We start from the raw sequence: 22227 nt of genomic DNA on the forward strand, positions 1-22227 counted from the left end.
CGAAAGCACACTTATGAATCAATTTACTCAAAAATATTGCACAATTTCATTAATTCTATTCTCGAGTTACATTCCTATTTCATATCTGAATTACGACCTTATCTTCTCTCTCCAACTTTAGTTAGTTAATAGTTGGTTTTGTTTATGTTCACATTCATCTTTGATATTCAAATCATATAATTATTCCGTCGTCCAATGCTATTAGCTATTATTATTTCAACAATTAAGGCCGATAACTGCCTGGGGAGTGACGTTTAGAACACCTGTATATGGAAATAATTACGTTTTTTGGTGAGGAAAAAAAATAATTAAGACACTAACTTAGAAATAAAATCAGATGCAATATTTCACCCGTTGAAAAATTGTTTGTTGATTAAAATCTGAATCTTTGGTTTATTCTAATCTCTATGTTAATTTAATACTGTCTAATTTTACTCACAGATTCTTTTTTTAATTGACATCAGATGGTTAGCATCATGTCTTCAGGTGAAAGTTACTAGTTAACCACTGAATTAAGTAGCGCCTATGGCTCGAACAGTGGAGATTATGATTAATTGTAATTAATTTAATGGCATCTAATTATAATTTGTGAAAACTCTGCCATAATCATAGGATACTTTTTCGTGATTTATTTTTCATTGAACATTATTGCTGTTTTCATTTAGGTATTATTTCTTATTTTCAATAAGTAAATTTTAGTTTGGCAGATTGTGTACTTATACTTAATTCTATATTCTTTAGTAAATGATAGCCCTCAGCATTCACGAATTTCGATTAATATCGTTTGCTCCCTTTGGGAAATTTTTATGTAGATTTAATAAAAATCGTAATTTTTCGATTTACCCATTAGTATGTTTAAATAATCTCTGTTAAACTTATACCTCCAGGTGTTTAAAATTTTCAGAAAGTTCGTAGTATATATAACAGGGCGTTAACTCTTGGATCGCCTGGAGGATTAAATACATAAATACATCTTTCAATGTACAGGCGATCGACCTCCCGCCACAAATTCGGCCAATAAATTGCCGGTTAAAAAATACATTCTTACAGAATGTATAGTTAGCAAAATCGAAAAGCCAATGAAAAATCACACAACCAAGCGATAATTTTCCCATCTAAGGATCACTTATTCAAACGGAGTTGTGTGAATACAAGTTGCAATTAAACCTTCGCCACATTAAAGGTAATTATTGGCGACTTTGCGCATAAATCTGATACAATGACGCTCTCTGTGGTTAACAAACACAAAAGACGAGCGTTTTAGAGATGAATCGGATTTTTAGTCCTGCGGATATGCAAGAAGAGAGTTCTATTTAATATGGGAAACAAGGGCGTCGAATGTAAAAGGGGCACTAAAACTGAAAATGATAAACATAAAAAGGAAGAGATTGAACTCTGAGAATCGATTAAGCACGCTCTTGAAACTGTTATTGATCAGTGGATGCAGGTGAAATTTAAGATCCAATTTAGCTTTAGGACAAAAATTTTAATTTACAGACTTGCATAAGAGCGCACAAGCATTTATACATACAATTACGTTTATGATATGAATTGCTTTTGCATGTATGTAACTTTGGACCGAGGCAAAATATTTATTAAAGATATAGCCCAAGCTTTCCCGTTTTATTTATTTGTTAACTACTGCGAGTATTTTATAGAAACATTTATACTTTGGTTGTCAATTATTATTGCTTACCTACTTTTGAAAACGTCAGTGAAAAAAAGTAATAAAAGTTTAATGGGAGACAAAAAAAATACTATTACATTAATTGAAAAAGAAATATTTCATTCTCAACAGTGAAGAAGCAATTTTCTAATAGTAGGTATAGCCTTGGTCTTAAATTTGAATCTGCTACTAAGCACAAGTTATTATATTTTTATTTATACACTAGGAGAATGTTTGGTCACAAGACGACAGTTCGAGTGAACCAAATTGATAAAATGTACGTGTCTTTAATTATGAGTGGCATACAACATTTTTCCAGTTACAATAGTCGCATTCTGTAATTGCGCTCTTTATTATTTATTGTAGTGTTGTACCTACTAGAAAATTTTAAAACTGGAATAAAAATAATTTTTACATAACACAAGTTGTGTTATTTTCGTTATCATCGGGTATTTATGCATATTCTAATCGACGCCCCTGTCTGTTGTTATTAGTATCCTCATCCAGACAAAGCGCCCACACTTGAGCCATATATCATATCAGCGTCAGTTTTGCGAACGGGCGGTACGCCTGTTTATATTTTATCGGTACTGGAGGGCCCCCCGGCTATCCTGGAAATTATGTGGCACGGAACGAGGTTGGCCGGATTCGCCTGCAGCCCCTAATAGCAACCCTGAAACGCTCGCAGCGACGGCGAAGTCACCCACCGATGCCATCGAGACACGTTAAATAATCGCTTCGAACCGCTTTTATCAAATACGTATTCTAATATTTTCGAGATTATATTGACTATCATTTCTAGGTCTACGAGTTGTGGGAATAAAAATTGCTTTGTTTGTTCGAATTAACTCGAGGTAAACGTTTACTTACCAAACAGGGAATACTAAATAGACTGTGTACTCGCGTACATGGACGAGTGTCAGAGATGAGTATTTGAATTGTGTTAGAAAATGTCGGCAAATTTGACTTGTTTTCAAAGTGTTTGCTAGGATAATAAGATACCACTTTAACTTAGACTTAATAAAAACAAAAAATATGCAAACAGTAAATACGAGTATCTATCCTACTGCCTATAAATAAAAACGCCATAATTTAATTGTATTGTACAGTGGTGGACACGGAAATTTAGACATCAAATTTATGTCAGTTTAAAAAATGTCAATGTAAGCCCTGCTTTATTGTCATTATAATCAGGGCCGTACCCAAAGGGGGGAATTAGGGGGTTGAAACCCCCCCTCCCCTCGAAATGCTCATCACTTTGTTGTAGTGTTATAAGTGTTATAACTTTTCAAATTTTTTTGTTATTTTAGTGTTAATTTTAAATTTTTGTGAACTAATGTTTCATGTGTTAATTATACAGTTTGAGACAAATTACTTTGGTCGTCAATGTCACTTGAGTGACATTAAATTGTAAAGCATACTTTAGCCACTGTCAATCATAGTTGACAAGTTGTATGTACATATTTTTGATAGGAAAATACATCAGCTGTCATTAATTTGAAATTGTCATTCATTTTAACGTTAAAGCTTGAATTACATTAAAGTGTCAGAAAAGTGACGACCAAAGTATTTTGTCTCCAACTGTACAGTGTTTCATTTTTATTGTTAGGTACAAATTTAAATAGATAATAGAATATTTAATTTTAAGACAAAAGTGTTTCGAAAAATGCTATGAAAGGGAGCTACACCCCCTAAAAAGATACGTTTTTTAAAGAATGTTTCCTAATATTTCAGAATAGATAAAATTACAAAATTTGGTACAGCCGATAACCTTTATATGTAGTACACCCAAACAAATGCCAAATAACAAAATTTTTAATCAGGGACGTCCTAAACGGTAAAACAAATTTAATTTTTAATTTTTATGCTGTTTATGATTTGTAATATAAATTTTTAAACCGATTTTTGCTAAAAATCCGTAAATTGTATCGGAAAAACGCAAAAGACCTTTTTCCATAAAAAACTATGAAATTTTGTTGCTGAAAATGGCAACAAACCACAGGCAAAATAGTTAGAGTACTTTTTACTCTAAACCCATCCAGTTTAGAAAGCCCCTAATTAAAGATTTCAACATTTTATCTTTGTACTTGTTTAGGTGTATAAAAGTTATCATCTGTACCAAATTTTGAATTTTTTTCTAAAATGATTTCGGAAATATTGGAAAAAAAACCTATTAAAAGCGATATATGTTTATAGAAAATGTTTGTTTTTAAAATGAATATTCTATCTCCTGTTTAAATTTGTAACCATAAGTATTAAAATTTTATTTTATTTTTTGTTACTTTTGTGAGTTAATTTGTATTTTTTATGTTTAATTAAGATATGTTATTTCAATTTAAAATAAAAACGTGTACTTAGAGATGACGGAGATGAGCAATGCTTTTTTTGCTTTTCAATCCGCCTTCTTTCATTTCATTTTCATGGACCAACAAGAAACCAGAAGTTACTAGAAGTTAAAAAAACATGTAGTATTATTATACCTATTCTATTCTATTATACAATATGTATGTATATTATAAACTAACGGTGTTTATTTATTTAAATTTGGCGTCATAGTTGGCGGTGATAGGATTGTGTTGTGAACGGACCACAATTTTTAATACGCCCGGCGAAGTGTCAAATGTCAGATTAATAACTTTCAATACGATGGTTTGCTAAAAAAACACCTGTTATAATTTTAGATTGTGATCTAATAGAACCACTACTACTAATGATATTTACTAACATACAAACATAATTTGATCAATAAAAAATAAAGATGCAAAATTATATTTTATAAAAAAAGATTGGTAACTCTTTGCTTATTGACAGTTTACGAAATTCGTAAGGACAAGGGAGGCTGTTTGTTCTTTCGGTGGCAACCCGCTAAACTCAAAATTTCTAATTATTTTTAGTCTAGTATAAATAAAGAAAAACACATGTTTTAATAAATCTACCTCTATTTGTGTAATGAGTACATAGTTTTTATGTTCATATAATTGTCGGCAGTACATGAAATTTATTTATTTTTCTTTACATGAGAGAACTTTTGCAATAACAATGAAAATAATTGGACCCGAGGAAAGCAGTACATGAAAAGCTGGAAAAATATTTTAATTAAGTCGGTTCTCGTCTCCAGAGATGTATTCCCGGCGGCAGCTTTGATTCGCCGCCCCCTCGAGCAATTCTCCGACCTTCGAAAAGAATTTAAACAAGTTTTTATTAAACCTAATTTCCTCAACTCCATTAATTCACAATTTTTCAATTATGTTGAAAATTTTTAACGAAACAAATCTCGGTGGAGAACAATCCCATCGATGTTATCGAAGCACACGCATGGGTGGTACACCAGTAGACAAAGAAAGCGTTTTTACTCTTTGTAAGTATGCCGATAAATGCACACCATCGTAGTAAGGATGACTCCGGGCGTGAAAAAGCGCGTCCTTTCGGCGATCCAGTCCCATTCCGATGGTTATTTACTCTTGATTGCATGCGCGAGTTTTCCTCGACAGAGACTTGAAACACCGGAGGCCACTGCTGGGAGCTTTAAAAGAGCGTAGCTCCAAAGCTAACTTCAAAGCTCATTATGCAAATCGAGTTTGCCACACAACAAGCTATAACGAGTACCGCATTAACACCGTACAGGTGAATTCGTTTAAGGGCCGAAATGGCGGTATGTGGATGAGGATCTCCACGTCTGCGTTGTATGAGTTTGGGAGATATTCACCTCGGGACATGTCGGAATGAAAAGGCCCGCAGGCTAGGTGCTTCGTGGATGTACTAACTAATAGGGCAGGCCATGAAGGTGGGCAATTCGTTTTTATTTTACAACTGCTTTAAGGTATACGACGGGATTTATTTTGGGCTTTCGTTTTATGGAGGATGAAGGAAGGGATCACTCCCTTCACCGCAAATAGCCAGGAGGAGACCTTTTTGCATGCTGCAGCACTTGAGCTATACAGGGTGTTTCACGTAATTATACGAGGCCTGCGCCTATATGATGCAATCAATAATACACATATGAACTCGATTACAAATTTTGAATAATTGGATAATCTTTTCTAGTTTCTTCACCCTTTCAAAAATTACAACATTTTTAGTAAACTAGAATCATATTCATGCCGTCTCTTGATAGAACAAATGATTTCTGAAAAACTGCTGTTTTTGACTATTAATGAAACAGTGATTAGTTTGACAACTACTGTTTCCAAAAATTAAATAATTAAATGTGTATTTTTTGTATCCAGTGTTTTGTGAATTTTGTATATTTCGGTGCGGACATTACGCGCAAGCCTTGTAAAGTTGTGTGATTTCACAGGGTAATTTGTATACAGGGTAAATACCCCTGTGTATTTACCCTGTATACAAATTTTGTTGAGTTATTAGGGACGACAGACATTTTTTTAATTGTGGTTCTAAGAATTAAATGTTTTTACCATTGCCATACAGTTTCTATACGTTTTCTAAATTGATCAAATTGTAATTTTATCATTAAATTGTTTTAATTGGTCTAATATTTACAATCTTGTATTGAACAAAAAAGATTTTTACATTTCATATTTCTTTATTCTTAAAATATGTAGTGGATTTCCTGGCTTTAAATTTGTCGCAGTTACAAAACAGATTTTTTTTATGAAAAAAGTATAACAATAATTATTTATATTACCTTTGTGATCTATTTGACGTCAAAAATATAACTGAGAAGTTTTCATTTCTTGAATAAATTTTAAATAAGGTGTATGAGATATAGGTGACCAAATTTTAGCACATAATAGAGCTTTACGACAGAAGTAAATTTAATATTAGCAACTATGCATTTCGGGAGCTTCATACTGGGACGTTTGAACCAGAATCATAAAATAGTATATTAAAGTACAAGTTGCAGAAGCACAAATTTGAAGAACCTTCTGCAACAAGTGCTTTATACTATTTTTTCTATTTTGCCCCTTTATATAATTTTATAAATTAAAAAACGAAAATTTAATTTTTTTTCTAGAGAATTTTGCGACGGTTGGCGACATTTAGGTATGTGGAATAATTTTAGGCGGCTGTACAAAATAAAAATAATTCATATTTTCACATTTGAAAATCAATTGTGAAGAAAGTCTGTCATTAAAATTAAATTACCGCGAACGACTTATTCTAACACCGAAATAGAAACATTGAGTTTTTTGCATATTAACCACAAACCATACTGAGCATATTTTCCTATTCTGGCGTATCTGTATTTACACTGGTTACAATTTTATTGGCATTATTATGTTTGGCGTATCAACAATCTTAAATGCCCCAAACATCACATAGAGGTGTATGGTCATAAATAGTTGAAGAATTACAATACATATACCGATTTCAAAAATTTTAAAAGCTTTAAGAAAGCAGCTAAAGGTACCAAATTCCTATATTGCCAAAGATATTCAACAGCAACTTTAATTGGAGAAATGTGCGCTACATTAAATTTTTTAAAGACACTACTCTCAATATTTTGTATTTTAAGAGGGGGTATTAAGAGAGACTATTTACAAAAAATTTTACATAAAATATGAGTCTAGAAAAGGTCGTTTATGACAAACACCAAATAAAATTTCGATATTGTATAAAAGGCAGCTAAAAATTAATCATAAGAAATATAAATATTTAATGAAGCTCTGCAAAACATTTCACAAAAAAATGAATGTCAATTAAATCTTTCAAATATCTGAGATTTATCAGATTTGCAGTAATTTAGCACACGGGCAAATGATCGATAATTTACACACGTACTGAATTATGAGATAATTTGAATATGATTAGATGAATCTCAGAAATTTGGAAGATTTGATTGGCCTAAATTTTGTGAGGAAAATAGTCGGTAAAAGTTCGTGTTAGGACGAATCAAGACGCTATCCCGTAGCCAATCAGATGCAAGTATCTTGACGTAATGTCAGGTAAATCGAAACGTTGTTTAATCGTACGACTAAAAATCAGTTTCTTGTGTAAACAAATATAAAGGGTGCAAAAAATAGTAACGGTGGAATTGCGTAATGTTCGAATTACGTTGTAACGTTGCGATTGGCGAAATTACGCAGCCTCTTACAATGAAAACTGCTACAAAATGGGTTTTTGTGGATCTTGTTGTTTTTGAAAGAATTATTACAATAACAAATCAGTCTTAGCCAAGCTCCCGGACGAGTTACTTGACTTGTCATAATTGTTCGGATAAATTGTTACTTATTTGATGGTTCAGCGCAAAATTGTATTGACATACAGTGAGTGTGTGCTGTGTATTTTCAAGTGCCTAATAGACCTTTAGTAGTGCGCGATTTTTAAAATTTCGAGTGATTAGCAAGTGCCAATGGGAGGAGTTTTCCGGAAAATGGACGAGACAATCGTGCTACAAGGAACTGGATTAAAGGGTAAGTCGAAATTTAAAAAAAATCACATTTAAATTTTATTTAACCATTTTAACAAATTTAATAAATACAGTGTACTAATTTTGTTTTTTTTATTTCAGTAGGTCCGTCCTACGAAGATGAGGGGAAGGGTAGCACAGAAAAAGATGCCATATAAGGTCAGTGCACTTTAATTTTTATTTTGTTTATTGCAAAGTGAAGTATGTGAATTAGTGATTTTTGAGTACAACAGTAAGTACATATTTATTAAAATATGAATAGAACATAATTGTGTTTTAGACAAAATCTGGGAGTATTATTTCTCAAATTCTATTTCGAAATTTGCAGAAACCAGTACAAATTTACTTTTGAAGTAATTTTAACAGAAAAATTGTCATTATGTTTTGTTTATCGCAAAGTTAAGTGTGTAAAATATGTGATTTTTGATTACAATAGTAACTGAAAAACATGTATTCTTAAATGACATTACAGTTCCAAACACAACAGAAAACTTATCAAACAAAAAATTGATACTTCCAATTACTAATAAAAACCTCGTGTAGTTAAAAATAAAAAACAAAAAAAATGTGTTGTAATGAAAACAAATCTTTGGACATCTTTCGTAATGCACTCTGTATTTTTACATACATATCGGGTGCGGCATCGGTTACGCCCATTGATAAATCTCGACTTCTAATTAATTAAAACTGGCGATATTTCATATACCTAACTAATTATTGATAGGGTATAATTTGAGAATTTTTCTATTTTTTTTTGATAATAAATGAGTCCGTAACAGTTTTGTGTGTTTTATGAATACTTTCAGTTAATTTACCTATAAAGTTTTTACACTAAATGAATCTGTAGGTACCTGTTAGCGCATCAAACTTTGATATCACAATTTCCAATTTTGACTTAGTGGTTATCCAAATAATCGCTTTTTTATTTAAACACAATCCAGACCCGTGATTTATGACAAAATGCTATAATTTTCCAACAAAAGAATCATTTACTGGTAGCCGACCGCTTTAAAGGGTCTTTTTGTTGTAAACCTTACCCCAATTGCAGTTCCCCATTGTCACCTAAATTTACGATGGCATTAGTAGCAGGTCATAAATACAAATAATTTTCAAAGTTAAGATAGAAAATTGCATTTAATTCAAAATCTAATTGGTATTTTTTTTCTGATTTTGTAAACAATTATAGGAATTGAATCTGCATAGGTCAGTATAAAAATTGGAATTAAACTTTTTTTGCTTTGTTTGTAAATGAAAAATTACCAAAAAATTAGAGAATGTACCTTACTAATGCCGGTAAAAAAAAATAAGTGCGAAAAATTCAACAATTTTATTTAATTAGAAGTGAGGATTTTCTTTCTGGGCGTAACAGATGCCACACCCGGTATAAACATTAAAAAGTATTATTTACAAAGTTTGAGCTTTATTACTGCACATTTAACACAAAATATTTTTATATTTTAACACAAAATATTTTTTTCGTTGGTTAGTTTTTTGTCAGTTTAAAATAATTTGAAAAACGCGTTTATTGTATAAAAGTAAAGAGTTATGTGTTAATTATTTTTAAGACTGAGACAAAAAACAGTGTTCTACAGGTAGAATCTTGACAGCAACTCCAAGGTATTTTAAAGACAATAATAAAATGTTTAACTGCTTTTGTCAATATCTTTCTAAATACTCGGGATATTCAGGTAAAGGCAGGTGGTCGTTGACAGTTAAAATAGTTGTAATAAAGAAGAAGTAATGACAAAATTATACTTTTCCTGTGATCGTATTCGTATATTTCTTGATACTATTATTAATACACACTTGAAATTTTGCAAATTTCACATGCTTTCCTCATAGTCAGTTGATCGATCCCATGTCACGACAATAAACCGCAAATTACACATGATGCATCCTCCGGAGGTGTAATAATCTCGCAATCGAGGATATTACAACACGTCGTGCGATAGGTGTTGGCGACGCAGGCCAAAGAAGAGCGTCCAAGGACGAGTTTGGGTCCCATCATCGTGCTGGGGAAACCTCTCGGGGTACAATCCCATGAGATGGACGGACGGAGAATGGAATTCGAAGTTGGCTCGGGGCGATTTCGACCGACATAATACAAGGACACCCTACGGGAAGCATATTTTACAGCACACCCAGTCAGCCGGAGGATATCTCGCCCACAGCCCGCAGCGGACACGGTGTTTGTATAATGTACAAATTATTCTGCCTACCTCTCAGACCGGATCATCGTCCAATCCCACAGACGAATTTTTATGGCGTGGGCTTTTTGCACCACCCGGAGAAGACCGATCGAGGGTTGTCGTAAATATGACGAAAGATCTTTCGCTTACTTGGAATTAGTGGGAGTGCTAGGCGTCAAAGCACTGAGTCAAAGCTAATAAAGCTAAAATAAAGTTTTTACTTTGAAAGTATGATTGTCGCAGGGATGCAAAATTTATTGGAATACACTGCACCATGAATCAAAGTTATATTTATTTAAATAAATGTTTACGTACAAAAATCAAAGATATGAAATATTATTGCTTTATGTTCTAAATGGAAGATGGAAAGTTGATTCGTTGACAGTCGGAACCACCATCATAAATTTCATAGTGATTAAATCTTAAAAAAAAATTAATTACACCTTTGAATGCATTTTTAATTCGTATAATTCTTTTCGGAAAACTGCTTTGCTTTAAAAGTGTAAAATAAATTTGTTAATTATATTAGATAAGTACCTACATAAAAAACATAGCATGTTTTTGATCATATTTTTTCGATAGGACCTAAGATATTTAAGAATTTTATGAAAAAGCTAATACCGAAGTGCGAAGTAATCTGAAAAATGAAATTAAAAAAAAATAATATAACTTTAAAGTAAATATGTGTTTAGCTTTTTAGTTCATACATCGATTCTAAAAGAAAAATATTTCAATAAAATTATTGTATTAAATTTAGTTGCGAATTGACGTAATATGACCCAATTGAAATGTTTTTTCAAGGGTTACCCTAAAGTACGCAAATAGGACTGTTTGGCTTGTTGCATTTCGCAAAATTAGATATCTGTTACAAGCAGTTGAGGAAGAACTTTTCTGCTGGATGAAGTAATTAGGTATCTGTTGAGTTCCGGGGATGAGTTGTTTTTTCAGTTTTAGTTTGGTGAATTATCCAATTTCAATAAACCCAGTTTCCAGTTAATTGTTCGTTGTAATTCTGAACGCCTAAAGGGACAGGTCGACCAAGCAAGGGGTATTTTCACGGCGCTACAACCACATCTTGTTCTGACACAAGGTTTAAAAAAATTTATAAACTAAATGTTGCCCCCAAGGAAACTCAAAAATAATTTGCAATGATTTTCTAAATTAAATATTGTACGGATGCACATATAATTTTGTAATAACTAAAAACTATTATAACCGGTTGTACCATTTGCTTATGTTCTGTATTATTGGTTGCATAACGTAAACATACATTTTTCAAGTTTTGTGTAAGTTGGTAAAAATAATGGTAAATTAACACTGGTCTCCACCACCGTTACGCTCACTTCAAAGTAAATCTGAGCAATACGATACATATCCTACGAAACAACAAAATATTATTTTATCGTAAAATTTTTCGCAAGAGTTTCAAACTCAGAAAGATACAGGGTGTTTCACACAACTTTACGAGACTTGCGCCTAATGTACGCACCCAAATATACAAAAGTCACAAAACACTAGATTAAAAAAATAGACATTTAATTATTTAATTTTTGGAAACCCTTGACAGTAGTTGTCAAACTTATCACTGCTTCATTAATAGTTCTAAACTGCAGTTTTTCAGAAACAATTATTATTTGTTTTATCAAGAGACGGCATGAATATGATTCTAGTTTATCTATCTTAATCACTAAATAAAAACGTAATTTTTTAATTAATGTCGGAGTATTATTGATTGCATCTTACAGACACAGACCTCTTAAAATTATGTGAAACACCCTGTATATTTATATTATTAAGGATGTGTTGTGCTGTAGCTTGGGATGATCAAAGATCTCACTGGTTTCAAAAATGGTATGTCGTTGCATAACATATTTTATTTTCTACCACAGGTTGTACCAACACGTAATTTGATTTATTTATTAATATAATAAACATCTAGAATGTCTTTCTTTGTAGTATTGATTAATTTTATCACTACTTTTGAAAATATAATTTTTGTGGGCTTCCATAAGAAAAAACCAATAGTCGTTTTAAATGAAACAACAATTTATTTAAATCCCAAAACAATGCATTTGTACTTTTAAAAAGGGGACAATAATAAGGCCAATCAGCTACTGAACATAAACAACTTAAGTACTGTATATACAGATCCACAGCACCCATTAAATGGAAAATGTACTTGGATTATAATTATTAAAGGTTATGTATATACAAAAATCAAACTAAAACCTGGTGACTACTAGTGAAGACATGTTTAGTAATAAAAATAGATATGGATATTTTATTATTACAAAATAATTGCTATAAAAATGACGCGTAAACACACATGTATTTACAATAAACAAAACTAGAATCAAATAATCAATTTATTATATTAAATATTACTTCTATAACAAAAATTATATATATCTATATCCATAGTTAGATTAAAAAACAATTATACAACTAATTACAAATTATTAACATGACCTTCTTAAAATATTTTCTTATAAAGAAAACTCACATCATTATAGAAAATCTACAATATATTTACACCCTTACATATCTGTAGAAAAACCTACGATACTTAATCTTTTCACTTCGTGTTATATGAGACTATCAACAAAAAATATGTGTGTAAAACAATTTTTATGACTAATTGTAAGTAGGAAAATATGAAGCTTGCACTGCGCAGTCTCTAGATGTATTTTTGACATTTATTATATAAAAATTGTTCTGAAAGTTTTGATACAAAACATTTCGTTTGGAATTTAAAAAAATACTTTAAACAATGCAAACCAATTTTGTTCTTTTAAGCTAACCAAGAGTAATGATGGCAATGCTACGCATCGGAAATAAAAAACGTGTTAAATAATAGATAAAATATTGTTTACATGACCTTAGTGGTTAAAAATGAAAAATCATAATAAATAACAATAACAGAAGATGAGAATAAAAACAAATTTGGGGCACTCACGACGTCTCCGAATATCACAACACTGACGAGAGGCGAGCATCACTTGAGATATGATTTGTATAAAAGTTTACTTTTGCATAGGTCTTTTTCAGTTTCAAACAAAAATTGCAAGTCCCTCAACGTCACTTTTTTCATTCGCTGTCTCAATGGCATCTGACCTCTCAGTCCACTGTTGAATCCACCAGCATTGGCCTTAAAAAACAAACATCACACAATCAAAAACGACAAAATCGAAATTTTTACTTGTGATAAACTCGACTGCGCATCTCCGTCCAGTCGCGGCTTTTTTCGCGGTCCAATGGCCTGTAAAGCCGTCGCATTTGCTTCCCTCTGTCTCAATTCCTCCATTTCCACCCTCTGCATTTCTCTCGCTTTTGCTTTGAGTTTGGCTTGCTCTGGATCTTCTGTCTTCGACCGACTTTTCGCCGCTCTCAAAAGCATCTCCCTCTCCAATTCCTCATGCCTTTTTCTCTCCGCCCTATCAACGTCCTCCAAGAATTTTAGCTGACCTAAAAACAATGTTTTTAACCTTCATACTCGTGTTTACTTCAATTCTTGAGGTTTTACCTTTAACGTCGTTTGTGACTTCGTATCGCAAGTCTTTTTTGACCATTTCCAGTCTGTGTTCGGTGATAATGGCCAACTTTTCAATGAGATTTTTGAGTCTTTCCTGTGCTGCGTGCGATATACATGCAGCGACATCTGCGCTCGGTTCCTCAAGGCCATGCTTCATCACAATCTGTCTAATTTTCTGTTGTAAAGGTCCCATTGAACACATGATTTCCTCTTTGCAGGATCTGATTTGAGTGCCGACGAATTCCGTCGACCCCAAAATTTTCTGGGTTTCCTCAGCGAGATTAACGCCTCCCATAGCGGCCACATCGTTGATGTCATCATCGCCGGTATACGCTGCCGAAAATGACTTTTTCTCCTTTTCTTTGCTGGTAGGTCGCGAAACTATCGAAGGCACTGCCGGTTTGCTTCCTTGGAGCTTCATCGACGTCATTGGAGATTTATTCTGCAACAGAATGTCACTTAAAGTTCGTTTGACAATTATGTGATTGTCATTTACCTGTAACGGTTGCCTTATGTTGCTACCAGCTCTGACCTGGTTACTGGGATAGACAGGATGGAGAGCTGGTGGTTGTGAACTGGAAACGATGACGTTTCCAGCTGAGTTTGGTTGTCGTATCGTCGTCATCATTCTGGGTGTTTGTTGTGTAGCGCCTCGCAACGGAGTTACCAGCCGTTGCTGGAGTACATGCCCTGGCCTAACAACTGCGGTGCCTGGGGCTACTATTCGCACTTGGTTGGAAGCTATGCCCGGTCGTACTTGCGTCTGAATTGTTGGAGTGCCGCTAGCTATTGAGAAAACAACATTGGCGGGTGGAGGACGGATCCCATCTATCGTCAGTTCTTTCGTTACTAACGAGTGACGTAGCAGAGGGAGGCTTTTCTGAAATAAATAACCGTACTTTAGTTACTTTATTTCCGATAACGGCAAAAATAAACTTTACTTTGCCAAATTATACTATATACCAGTCTTTATAAATGATCACGTACCACGTGATCAAAACAAATAGTATAACTATAATCAATGTAGAATCTCTAAATAAAGTATTGATGCCAAGAGTCACGTGATTTTTTTATCACTTATGGACATTGCATTTTTTTTACATAGAACTAACTCACTGTTGGATCGTTTTTTATTTTATAGTTATAGTAAATTTCATATTCTGTGGTTGGAATATTTATTAAGCTTTAGTCATGACTTTTTCATATTACAAGAACATTGTATCGCGACCTGAGAACCAGAAGGTTCTAAGTGACTTAGTAAATTTTACAGGGTACCATTTATAATATTTGCACATGTAGAAAACCCTAATCTTTAGGAGTATTAATTAAATTATGTTTAACTAATTATAATAAATTATTACCTTGGAAATATGTCACATTGTCCAATATCAATTTATTTTCTAAATTGTGCACGTACTTTGAACCTTATGGCTCTCAAATGGGAAAAATATTTCATACGTAGTATCGATTAAAAATGTTGTGAATTTGTTATTGTCCTTTTGAACAATAATTACTTACTTTTTACTTTATTCTCTCGTTTTTAACTAATAAATGTGGTACTTTATTCCCTCGAGAATGAAATACTGATTTTTACTCTTAAAATAAATGGAATTGAATGAATCGAATCTTTTAAGTGTTTTTTGAAATAAACAAACATTTTGATATTGATTTTTTACCCTAAAAATTGTAATTATTGATTGTAGCCTTTCATTTTTTGGTTACCTTTTACGCTAGCGGCTACACCGATTTTCTAGTTTTAGAACAGTATCATCGTCTAAATTTATATCTCAGAACTATATGTAACTAATTTAAACATTTTTTTTAGTTTGAGAATTTTTTCAGCAGAATTGTACCCGAATTATAAATTACATCAATGACGAATTCGAAATAAAGCTTATTATTCTACTTAAATAGCCGATATTTTATTTGCTAATTTACTCAGAGGTTGTTCATCAGAATCAACGCTATCATTGTCACAGTTATCGGAAATATGGTTTTTCGATGCCATTAAAACAAGCACTTGGAACTTTTTGGTTCTAACAATTAACGGCAAAGCGCACTTAACAATTAAAAAGCATCGACTCTAACTTTTATAATTTTGATATAAATGACGTATGATGGATTTCATGTATTGGCATGAGAGAATAAATTATAAAAATACATTATTTTAAAAATTAATAAAAGTGTCAATTGGAAACTTCTGGTTCTCAGGTCGCGGTATATAGAAAGTGTTTTCTGGATATTGGGGATTTTCGAAAAAGAATTAGTGAAAATAGTATTAGTAATGGTGTACTCGTGTGTTTAGCAGTGATACTTTGGTTGTAAGTGACTTGAAAACGGATAATTAGACGAAATCGTCCCCTAAAATAACTATTTTCTTAATTTGATATAATGTTTTAATAACTGAAATATTACTTGCTAATAAGTATTCTATGAGACAATGTTTTTTCATATTCATAAGCTACTTTATTGTTGGTCTTTTAAGTAGAACTTTTTGCACAAATAAAGTGAATATGATAAGTTGCAATTTAGATATACGTTGAGATTTGAATATAAAGTTCATTAAGCCTATTTTTGAATAGTATGAAGACAGATTCGAATAAAAATCACCTTTAGAAACCCAATTAGGCACGGTTGTGGCGATGCATTTAACAATCTTTCCAGTTTGTCACAAAAATCTTCTGGTTCGACTTTCATATCAATTAACTCTTGAATAAGTGTCCTTACGCTACGTTCAACTGACTTGGGTTCTTTACTTGATAACTCTAGAAGGTTTGCTAGGAACTTACGGCACTTTTCTTTGGTATTGTCATTGGCCGGTCTCTACAGAAATATTAAAAATTAAATAACAAAATAGAAATTCTCGATGTACAAACCTGAACAGTCGTTACAGTCTGTACCGTCTGACCTTGACTCGAGACCGTTGTGGTCCCACCAGCTACTGCTGGACTGGTAGTTGCTGAACTTGCTGGCGCCTGTGAATTACCGAATATTATTTTCAAAAAGATTAATAGAAAAATTAATTCTTACAGCAGCAACTGTTTGCATACGCAACGTGACTGGCTGTCCTCCAGGAGTCGACGTTGCTGTGAGATTTGCAGTAGCTGGGGGTGGTCCCACCCTCAACAGCTGATACTGTCCATTTTCAGTCTTGAGAAGCAAATGACCTTGTTGGCCGGGTTGCAAACCGTGAAATGTTTGTAATGTTAATTGCTAAAACATTTAACTTTTTTTAGACCGGTCAAAAACTTTCAAATTAGCAAAACCTATAAACACAAACAACTACACAATAACAGGCACAAAACTAAAATAACACTAACAATACATTTTAAATAACTACTGGAATACATTTTGCTTCATAATCTACAATCTAAAGATTCTAGTCTAAAGAAATGAGCCACAAGACTCTAAGGTTAGTAACAAACAAGAAATTTGTTAGTAAGAGTTCCACAGTTAGTTGTATTTTTATTTTACAGTTCGACCAGCAAATGTGTACACCAGTTATTAAACAAAACAATTCTTCAAATAAACTAAATTTTACTCAAAAAACTAAAAGATATTTGACATTTTCGTTGTACGGCTTCGTGTATGTACGTGTTTTGAGTGAACAATTTGTGTTGTTATTTTGAAAAGCTGTACAATGGAAATGACATCAAACACGAAATTTTGCAGTAGAATGGGGGGGTTTGTAGGGTCCGAAAGCGTTAGTTACAGCTTGGATAGAAATTAATCCCAATACTGACATGACACTTTGCGACTTTTAATTTTCAAATAAACACATGCTTCTCAAAGGACAAATACGCTTCAAAATGTTCTACTTTATGTGGGTTACAAAATGTGTTTATTAACATGACTGCAATATAAAACGTTACAAAAATTCCAAACTTTCAGACTGGTATTAGTTAATAAAACTCAATCAACATTCACTCATTAATTCAACGTCACTTTCTTTGCATAAATAGTCATTAGAATTAATCAGCTATCGCTTTTTACAAGATTCTTAAAAATATTAAAAACTCTGGAAAAATGCATGAACGTGAACATTACATGTGTATTTAATCACACAGTAGAAATAACAATCTTTTCCAATGATATTGTATCTCATTGTAGACATTGTAAAAATTTATAATTTAAATAATCGTTCCACTTTGTAATAATGCATATTTTTTGCTTGATAAATATTTCCAGTTAAGTTGAGGGCATAAAATATTCCTCAGGGTATTGTTTTGAATGTGTCTTATGTTGGCTACCTACAACACGATGAGATTATTATGGCAGACAGTTTGTAAACTTGTTGGACGTTGTTTGTTTTGATGATCACATGATAATAAACAGTTCACCAAGTACCGACTTTAGAAGAGAAAACGTAATTTGTCCTAGAATGAAATTTGGGTTTTGTTATTTTGTTAAAAAAAACTTTTAGTTGTTTGTTGAATGTCGCTCAGTAATGTCGATAAGGGACACTTGGGTGTTAGCAAGCATTCGAAGGACTGAGAGTTAGCAGACCCTCCCATTCAACTGTTGTTTTGAGTGTACACCGACTTACTGGAGCTCCTGGCCGGGCCCCGACAATCTGTGGTGCACTGAGCACGACACGTGCCGGTTGTCCTTTCTGCTGCTGAGCGGGAACGCCAGGCCGTACATTGACAACCTGGAGGTTGGAAAGGATGTTTGGGGACTGAGTACTAGGACTACCTACGTTGTTAGCTGGCGGGACCGAGGTGGTCACGTTCATGGGCACAGTGACAAGTCCGGGTGCCGAGGCGCCGCAGGTCTTGATGACCAGCGTGGGTTGTTTGCCAGGGGCAGTCTGGGGCAGCGTTCCGTTGGGCGGCAGTGCGACCCTCGCGTTGGGCAGCAGCGTCCCGGTGCCCGCCATGGCCTGCGAGTAGACAATTTTGACGGGGGCCGCGTCGGCGGTCTTGGCGTCCGATATGGAGTCGCCGTTGGCGACTGTCGAGTGCTTCGGGGGCCCGACGGTGCCGCCGTTGGATATTGCACTGTTCACGTGGTTCTGGGCAGCGGACGCGGGCGCCGTCGTCGACGACGTCACCAGCTGGTTCTCCAGGGAGCCCACGATTGCACTCACGGCCGATTCGTCCACATCCGTACTCAGTGCTTCCTCGAGAAACTTAGCTGACGCCATTTTCCGAGACCCAACTGTAAACTGATGTGCGCATGCGCCCTACATAAACATGATCACGCCAACGGCTGCGCCGTCGACTCTTTACAGCACAAATGCAGAAAGGCATATGAAACAAAAGTCGGAATCGACGCACTTTTAACCACTTTACATGGCCCTCATCTTCGGCTTCTCCGACTTGTTACACGTTTTCGTCGGGGGCAGATTTCACGACGACATCAGCGACAGCTTTTCAGTTTCGTTTACATCGCGGAGTCGATCGCACTTTCGACGTTTTGCTAAGTCATCTGACACGTCATCCTGACCCGCCAAATTTAAATTTTTGCATTTCACTTCACATTCCCAAATCGTAAAATTTACATTTCTTTAGAAAGTTTCGATGCCATATTACCATTTGCAAGACGACATTTTGCGGCAAATGTACTACGATGATAGCCCCGATTTCTTCCACGCAGCCTACATAATTATTACGTCATACTCAATTTTTACATTCTTATAATTTTCTTCTGTCACAAGCCGCAACTTTCTTTATTTCAAAGCTCAATTGCCGGTTTTTGTTGCTTGAGTATTATTTCTTAAGAGATTGTTTGTTGCAAAATCTCATGACCTACAACAACCTTGCAACACCATACTGTTTTATCACAAGTCACAAAACACTAGCCAATTTAATCAAATTCTCGCTGTTTATTTTTAATTTTAAATTAAGAGTACCTACCTAATCAAAAAAAATTAGAGCGTTTACTATGTATGAAGTATTTTTTATAGAATACAATATATGGCTTTTTTAGGATAAGAACATAATGTAGATTTGGTTCCAAGTTTGATATAAATTTGTGCTTGAAATTTTATCCATTTATTTTGTTAGTGTTTTCTCAAATAAGTATCTATAAATGTTAGTATTTGCAAAAGATGAGCATTATCTTATTTATTAGAATTATATTTAGTCTACAACTGTACTGTCATTACTTTAATAGAAGACTATATAATTTTTTTAAGAATTAATTGTAGATAAAACTACTTAAATAGACCTATCCGTCCATTTTACAAAGGCCTGTGAGTATAAGAAGGGTTTATTTAATCGATGACAGCAAAAAAGCCATCAATCAATAAGTTTCTGGTGCCAAATAAATAGGTACGTTTGTTGCAATGTTTTTTTTATGCTAATAGATTTATTTGATGAAATTTTTCAATCATATCTCAAGAAATGAAACTGAACGTAATTTATCACAAAATTGTTTAGTAAGAAATACGGTATAATATCGGATAATACAGCTCAAAGTAATTTTTATTTGCAAATAATAACTTACAAAGAAGTTCATTCGAATTTTGTTGAATTATGATTTTCATTATGAAAAAAAAATAAAAAATTCGTAGGACTTAAAGACAATTTTATTTACAGGTACTAAAATATGACAACTGTAATAGAAAATTAAAAAGTTCAGAATGTAAAAATTGATCAAATCAGTTGAATATTTAAAATTAAATCAAAATTTTAGCGATAGCTCTGATCCAATTTACATCTGAATAAAGCTTACAATAAGTGAAGTGTGAAACAGGTAATTTTTAATATTATAAATTATACAACATGTGAGGTTTAATAACTTTTGTAATGCTTTAATGTATACAAAGAAACGGTCGATTTCCTATTACCAAAGGCGACATATCCACTATTAGGCGAGAAATTAATAGCATTTACATGTCCCAATTTGGTCTCAAACGCCGGGAAGTTGCTAAAGACTGTCTCAGATCCTACGTGGAACAATTTAACGGAATTCTGTATTTCAGCAGATGATAAGGCTAAAATCTCGGATGAAGCATTAAATTTCAAATCAGTAACGCTAGTAGTCAAATTCATAATGGCCTTCCTAGGTTTAGGTACTTTATTAGATAAGACATCCTCCACCCCATATAAATTAACCACTCCCTGTGCAGAACCCGCCGCGATGAACTGATTCGAAGACGAAACCGCCAAAGTAGTTCCTTGTAGACAGCCCTCGTCGGTAAACTTGTGCATGACCCGTCTCATGTTCATGTCCCAGACAGTTACTTCTCCACAATCACTGTGTCCATACAGTAAATTACCTCGGGGGCTGTAGGCGAGAGCTGTAACTTCAGAGTTTTGCTTCAAAGTTGCGATTCGTTCTTTTGACGCTGTTGTAAGCAAATGAACTTCGCCCCACTTGCCTGCAGTTGCTATAAACTGGTAATCAGGCGAAGTGACAAATTTCTTGAACCGGGTTAACCCGGGAGGTAACGGGATTCTAGTGGATTTAGCAGCCATTAAGTCGTAACTGAAGATATGGGACCGCCGCGACCCTAAAATCGCCTCATTACCGTTTTGAACAAATTTTGCACAAAAAATAGGAAAATTTTGGAATAAAACACTGTGTAACTTGTTGTTTTGTCGACCATCAACGGCGTACAAGGAAGCAACACCATTGTGGCCAGCTACTAGTGCCACACGCGAGGTTGGGTGAAATTCAACAGCGTTGATAATGGGGCCCTCACTGTACGTCTCACAATTCAAATCTTTCACTTTTTTGAACTCCAAGACGCCCGCTGCTAAGTTCGCCCGTGTAGTTTTCCTGATAAATCCACAACTGTGTAAAATTTCCTCATCAGAGTCAGAATCGTGGCTCTTGTGTTTTTCAAGCGAGGCCCACGAAGGCGTCCCCACGATCGAGTTAAATTTGTTTTTAAGCAAAGACGAGTACTTGTTGCTTCGGTCATTGATACCCCCCGATGGCAGACTGCGCCCCTGAGCATCCAAAGCGTGTCCCACTTCAATTCCATCGTCATCTTCATCGTACCAAGCCGGACTCCGTTCTCTGGTGTCACTGTCGGAAGTGTCCTCACCAACTCCCGAATCTACGTTTGAACAAGAAGCCCCAATTTCCTGTTCAGCTTCCTCCAAGCTTTTCAGAAAGCTCGAAGCGCCCCCGAAGAGGATTTTATTGAGTTGTTCTTCTTCAGCCTGCGCGTCTTCATCAAAAGGTCGGAACTTGTTTTTAGGAGCATCGATTTCGTATTCAATATCGTTATTTATGTTGTCGTGACGGCGTTTTCGGGTGTGTTTTGGCATTTTCGCTCGTTTATTTCTTAAATTTTGGAATTTAGAGCAAATGAGGTCTTTAAGCAACTGTCAAAACGCACTGAATGACAGCATTCTTTGACAGCACGACACGCGTAGTTGCGTTTGCGCACAATTTTATAATACAGAAATACGGTACAATAGAATGTTTTTTTATGCTTAAATCAGAAGCTGGTGCTTTAAAAAGAGTGTTACTTTTCGAGCGCTAGATTAGATTTTTTTTAATATACTGAAAA

The 22227-nt window shown here is 34.1% G+C and overlaps 2 protein-coding genes across 5 annotated transcripts; both read right to left on the reverse strand.

Annotated features, from left to right (window-relative positions):
* Positions 1–12359: 12359 nt before the first annotated feature.
* On the reverse strand, positions 12360–19404 carry LOC123014715 (transcription initiation factor TFIID subunit 4). Of its 4 annotated transcripts, none has more exons than XM_044413963.1 (8): positions 18457–19403; positions 18304–18408; positions 16788–16970; positions 16634–16732; positions 16368–16580; positions 13749–14637; positions 13425–13690; positions 12360–13373 (listed from the first exon to the last, which is right to left on the reverse strand). In XM_044413963.1, exons 1-8 carry the CDS (start codon positions 18901–18903, stop codon positions 13221–13223), a joined length of 2355 nt encoding a protein of 784 aa, XP_044269898.1. In that variant the 5' UTR covers positions 18904–19403; the 3' UTR covers positions 12360–13220. The 4 variants fall into 4 exon arrangements, with proteins under 4 accessions (XP_044269898.1, XP_044269899.1, XP_044269897.1 ...); XM_044413964.1 differs by having other exon boundaries at positions 13749–14199; positions 14254–14637; positions 18304–19316; XM_044413962.1 differs by having other exon boundaries at positions 18304–19404.
* An 869-nt stretch (positions 19405–20273) lies between these two features.
* Positions 20274–22057, reverse strand: LOC123014464 (U3 small nucleolar RNA-associated protein 18 homolog). Its single transcript, XM_044413603.1, has one exon. It carries the CDS (start codon positions 21980–21982, stop codon positions 20495–20497), a length of 1488 nt encoding a protein of 495 aa, XP_044269538.1. The 5' UTR covers positions 21983–22057; the 3' UTR covers positions 20274–20494.
* Between the last annotated feature and the right edge of the window lie 170 nt (positions 22058–22227).

This window comes from Tribolium madens, unplaced genomic scaffold (genome assembly GCF_015345945.1).
Source record: "Tribolium madens isolate multiple individuals breed KSU strain unplaced genomic scaffold, Tmad_KSU_1.1 Scaffold_97;HRSCAF=244;Tcas5.2_LG3a, whole genome shotgun sequence".
Classification (NCBI taxonomy): Eukaryota; Metazoa; Arthropoda; class Insecta; order Coleoptera; family Tenebrionidae; genus Tribolium; species Tribolium madens.

Excerpts from the sequence above, each read along its gene's own strand:
- LOC123014715 (XM_044413962.1), bottom strand. The coding sequence starts at position 18,903 with ATGGCGTCAGCTAAGTTTCTCGAGGAAGCACTGAGTACGGATGTGGAC. Across the intron at positions 16,971-18,303 it reads GGGCCCGGCCAGGAGCTCCA|CAATTAACATTACAAACATT; the intron begins GTAAGTCGGTGT and ends TAAATGTTTTAG. Across the intron at positions 13,691-13,748 it reads AGTCACAAACGACGTTAAAG|GTCAGCTAAAATTCTTGGAG; the intron begins GTAAAACCTCAA and ends CATTGTTTTTAG.
- LOC123014464 (XM_044413603.1), bottom strand. The coding sequence starts at position 21,982 with ATGCCAAAACACACCCGAAAACGCCGTCACGACAACATAAATAACGAT.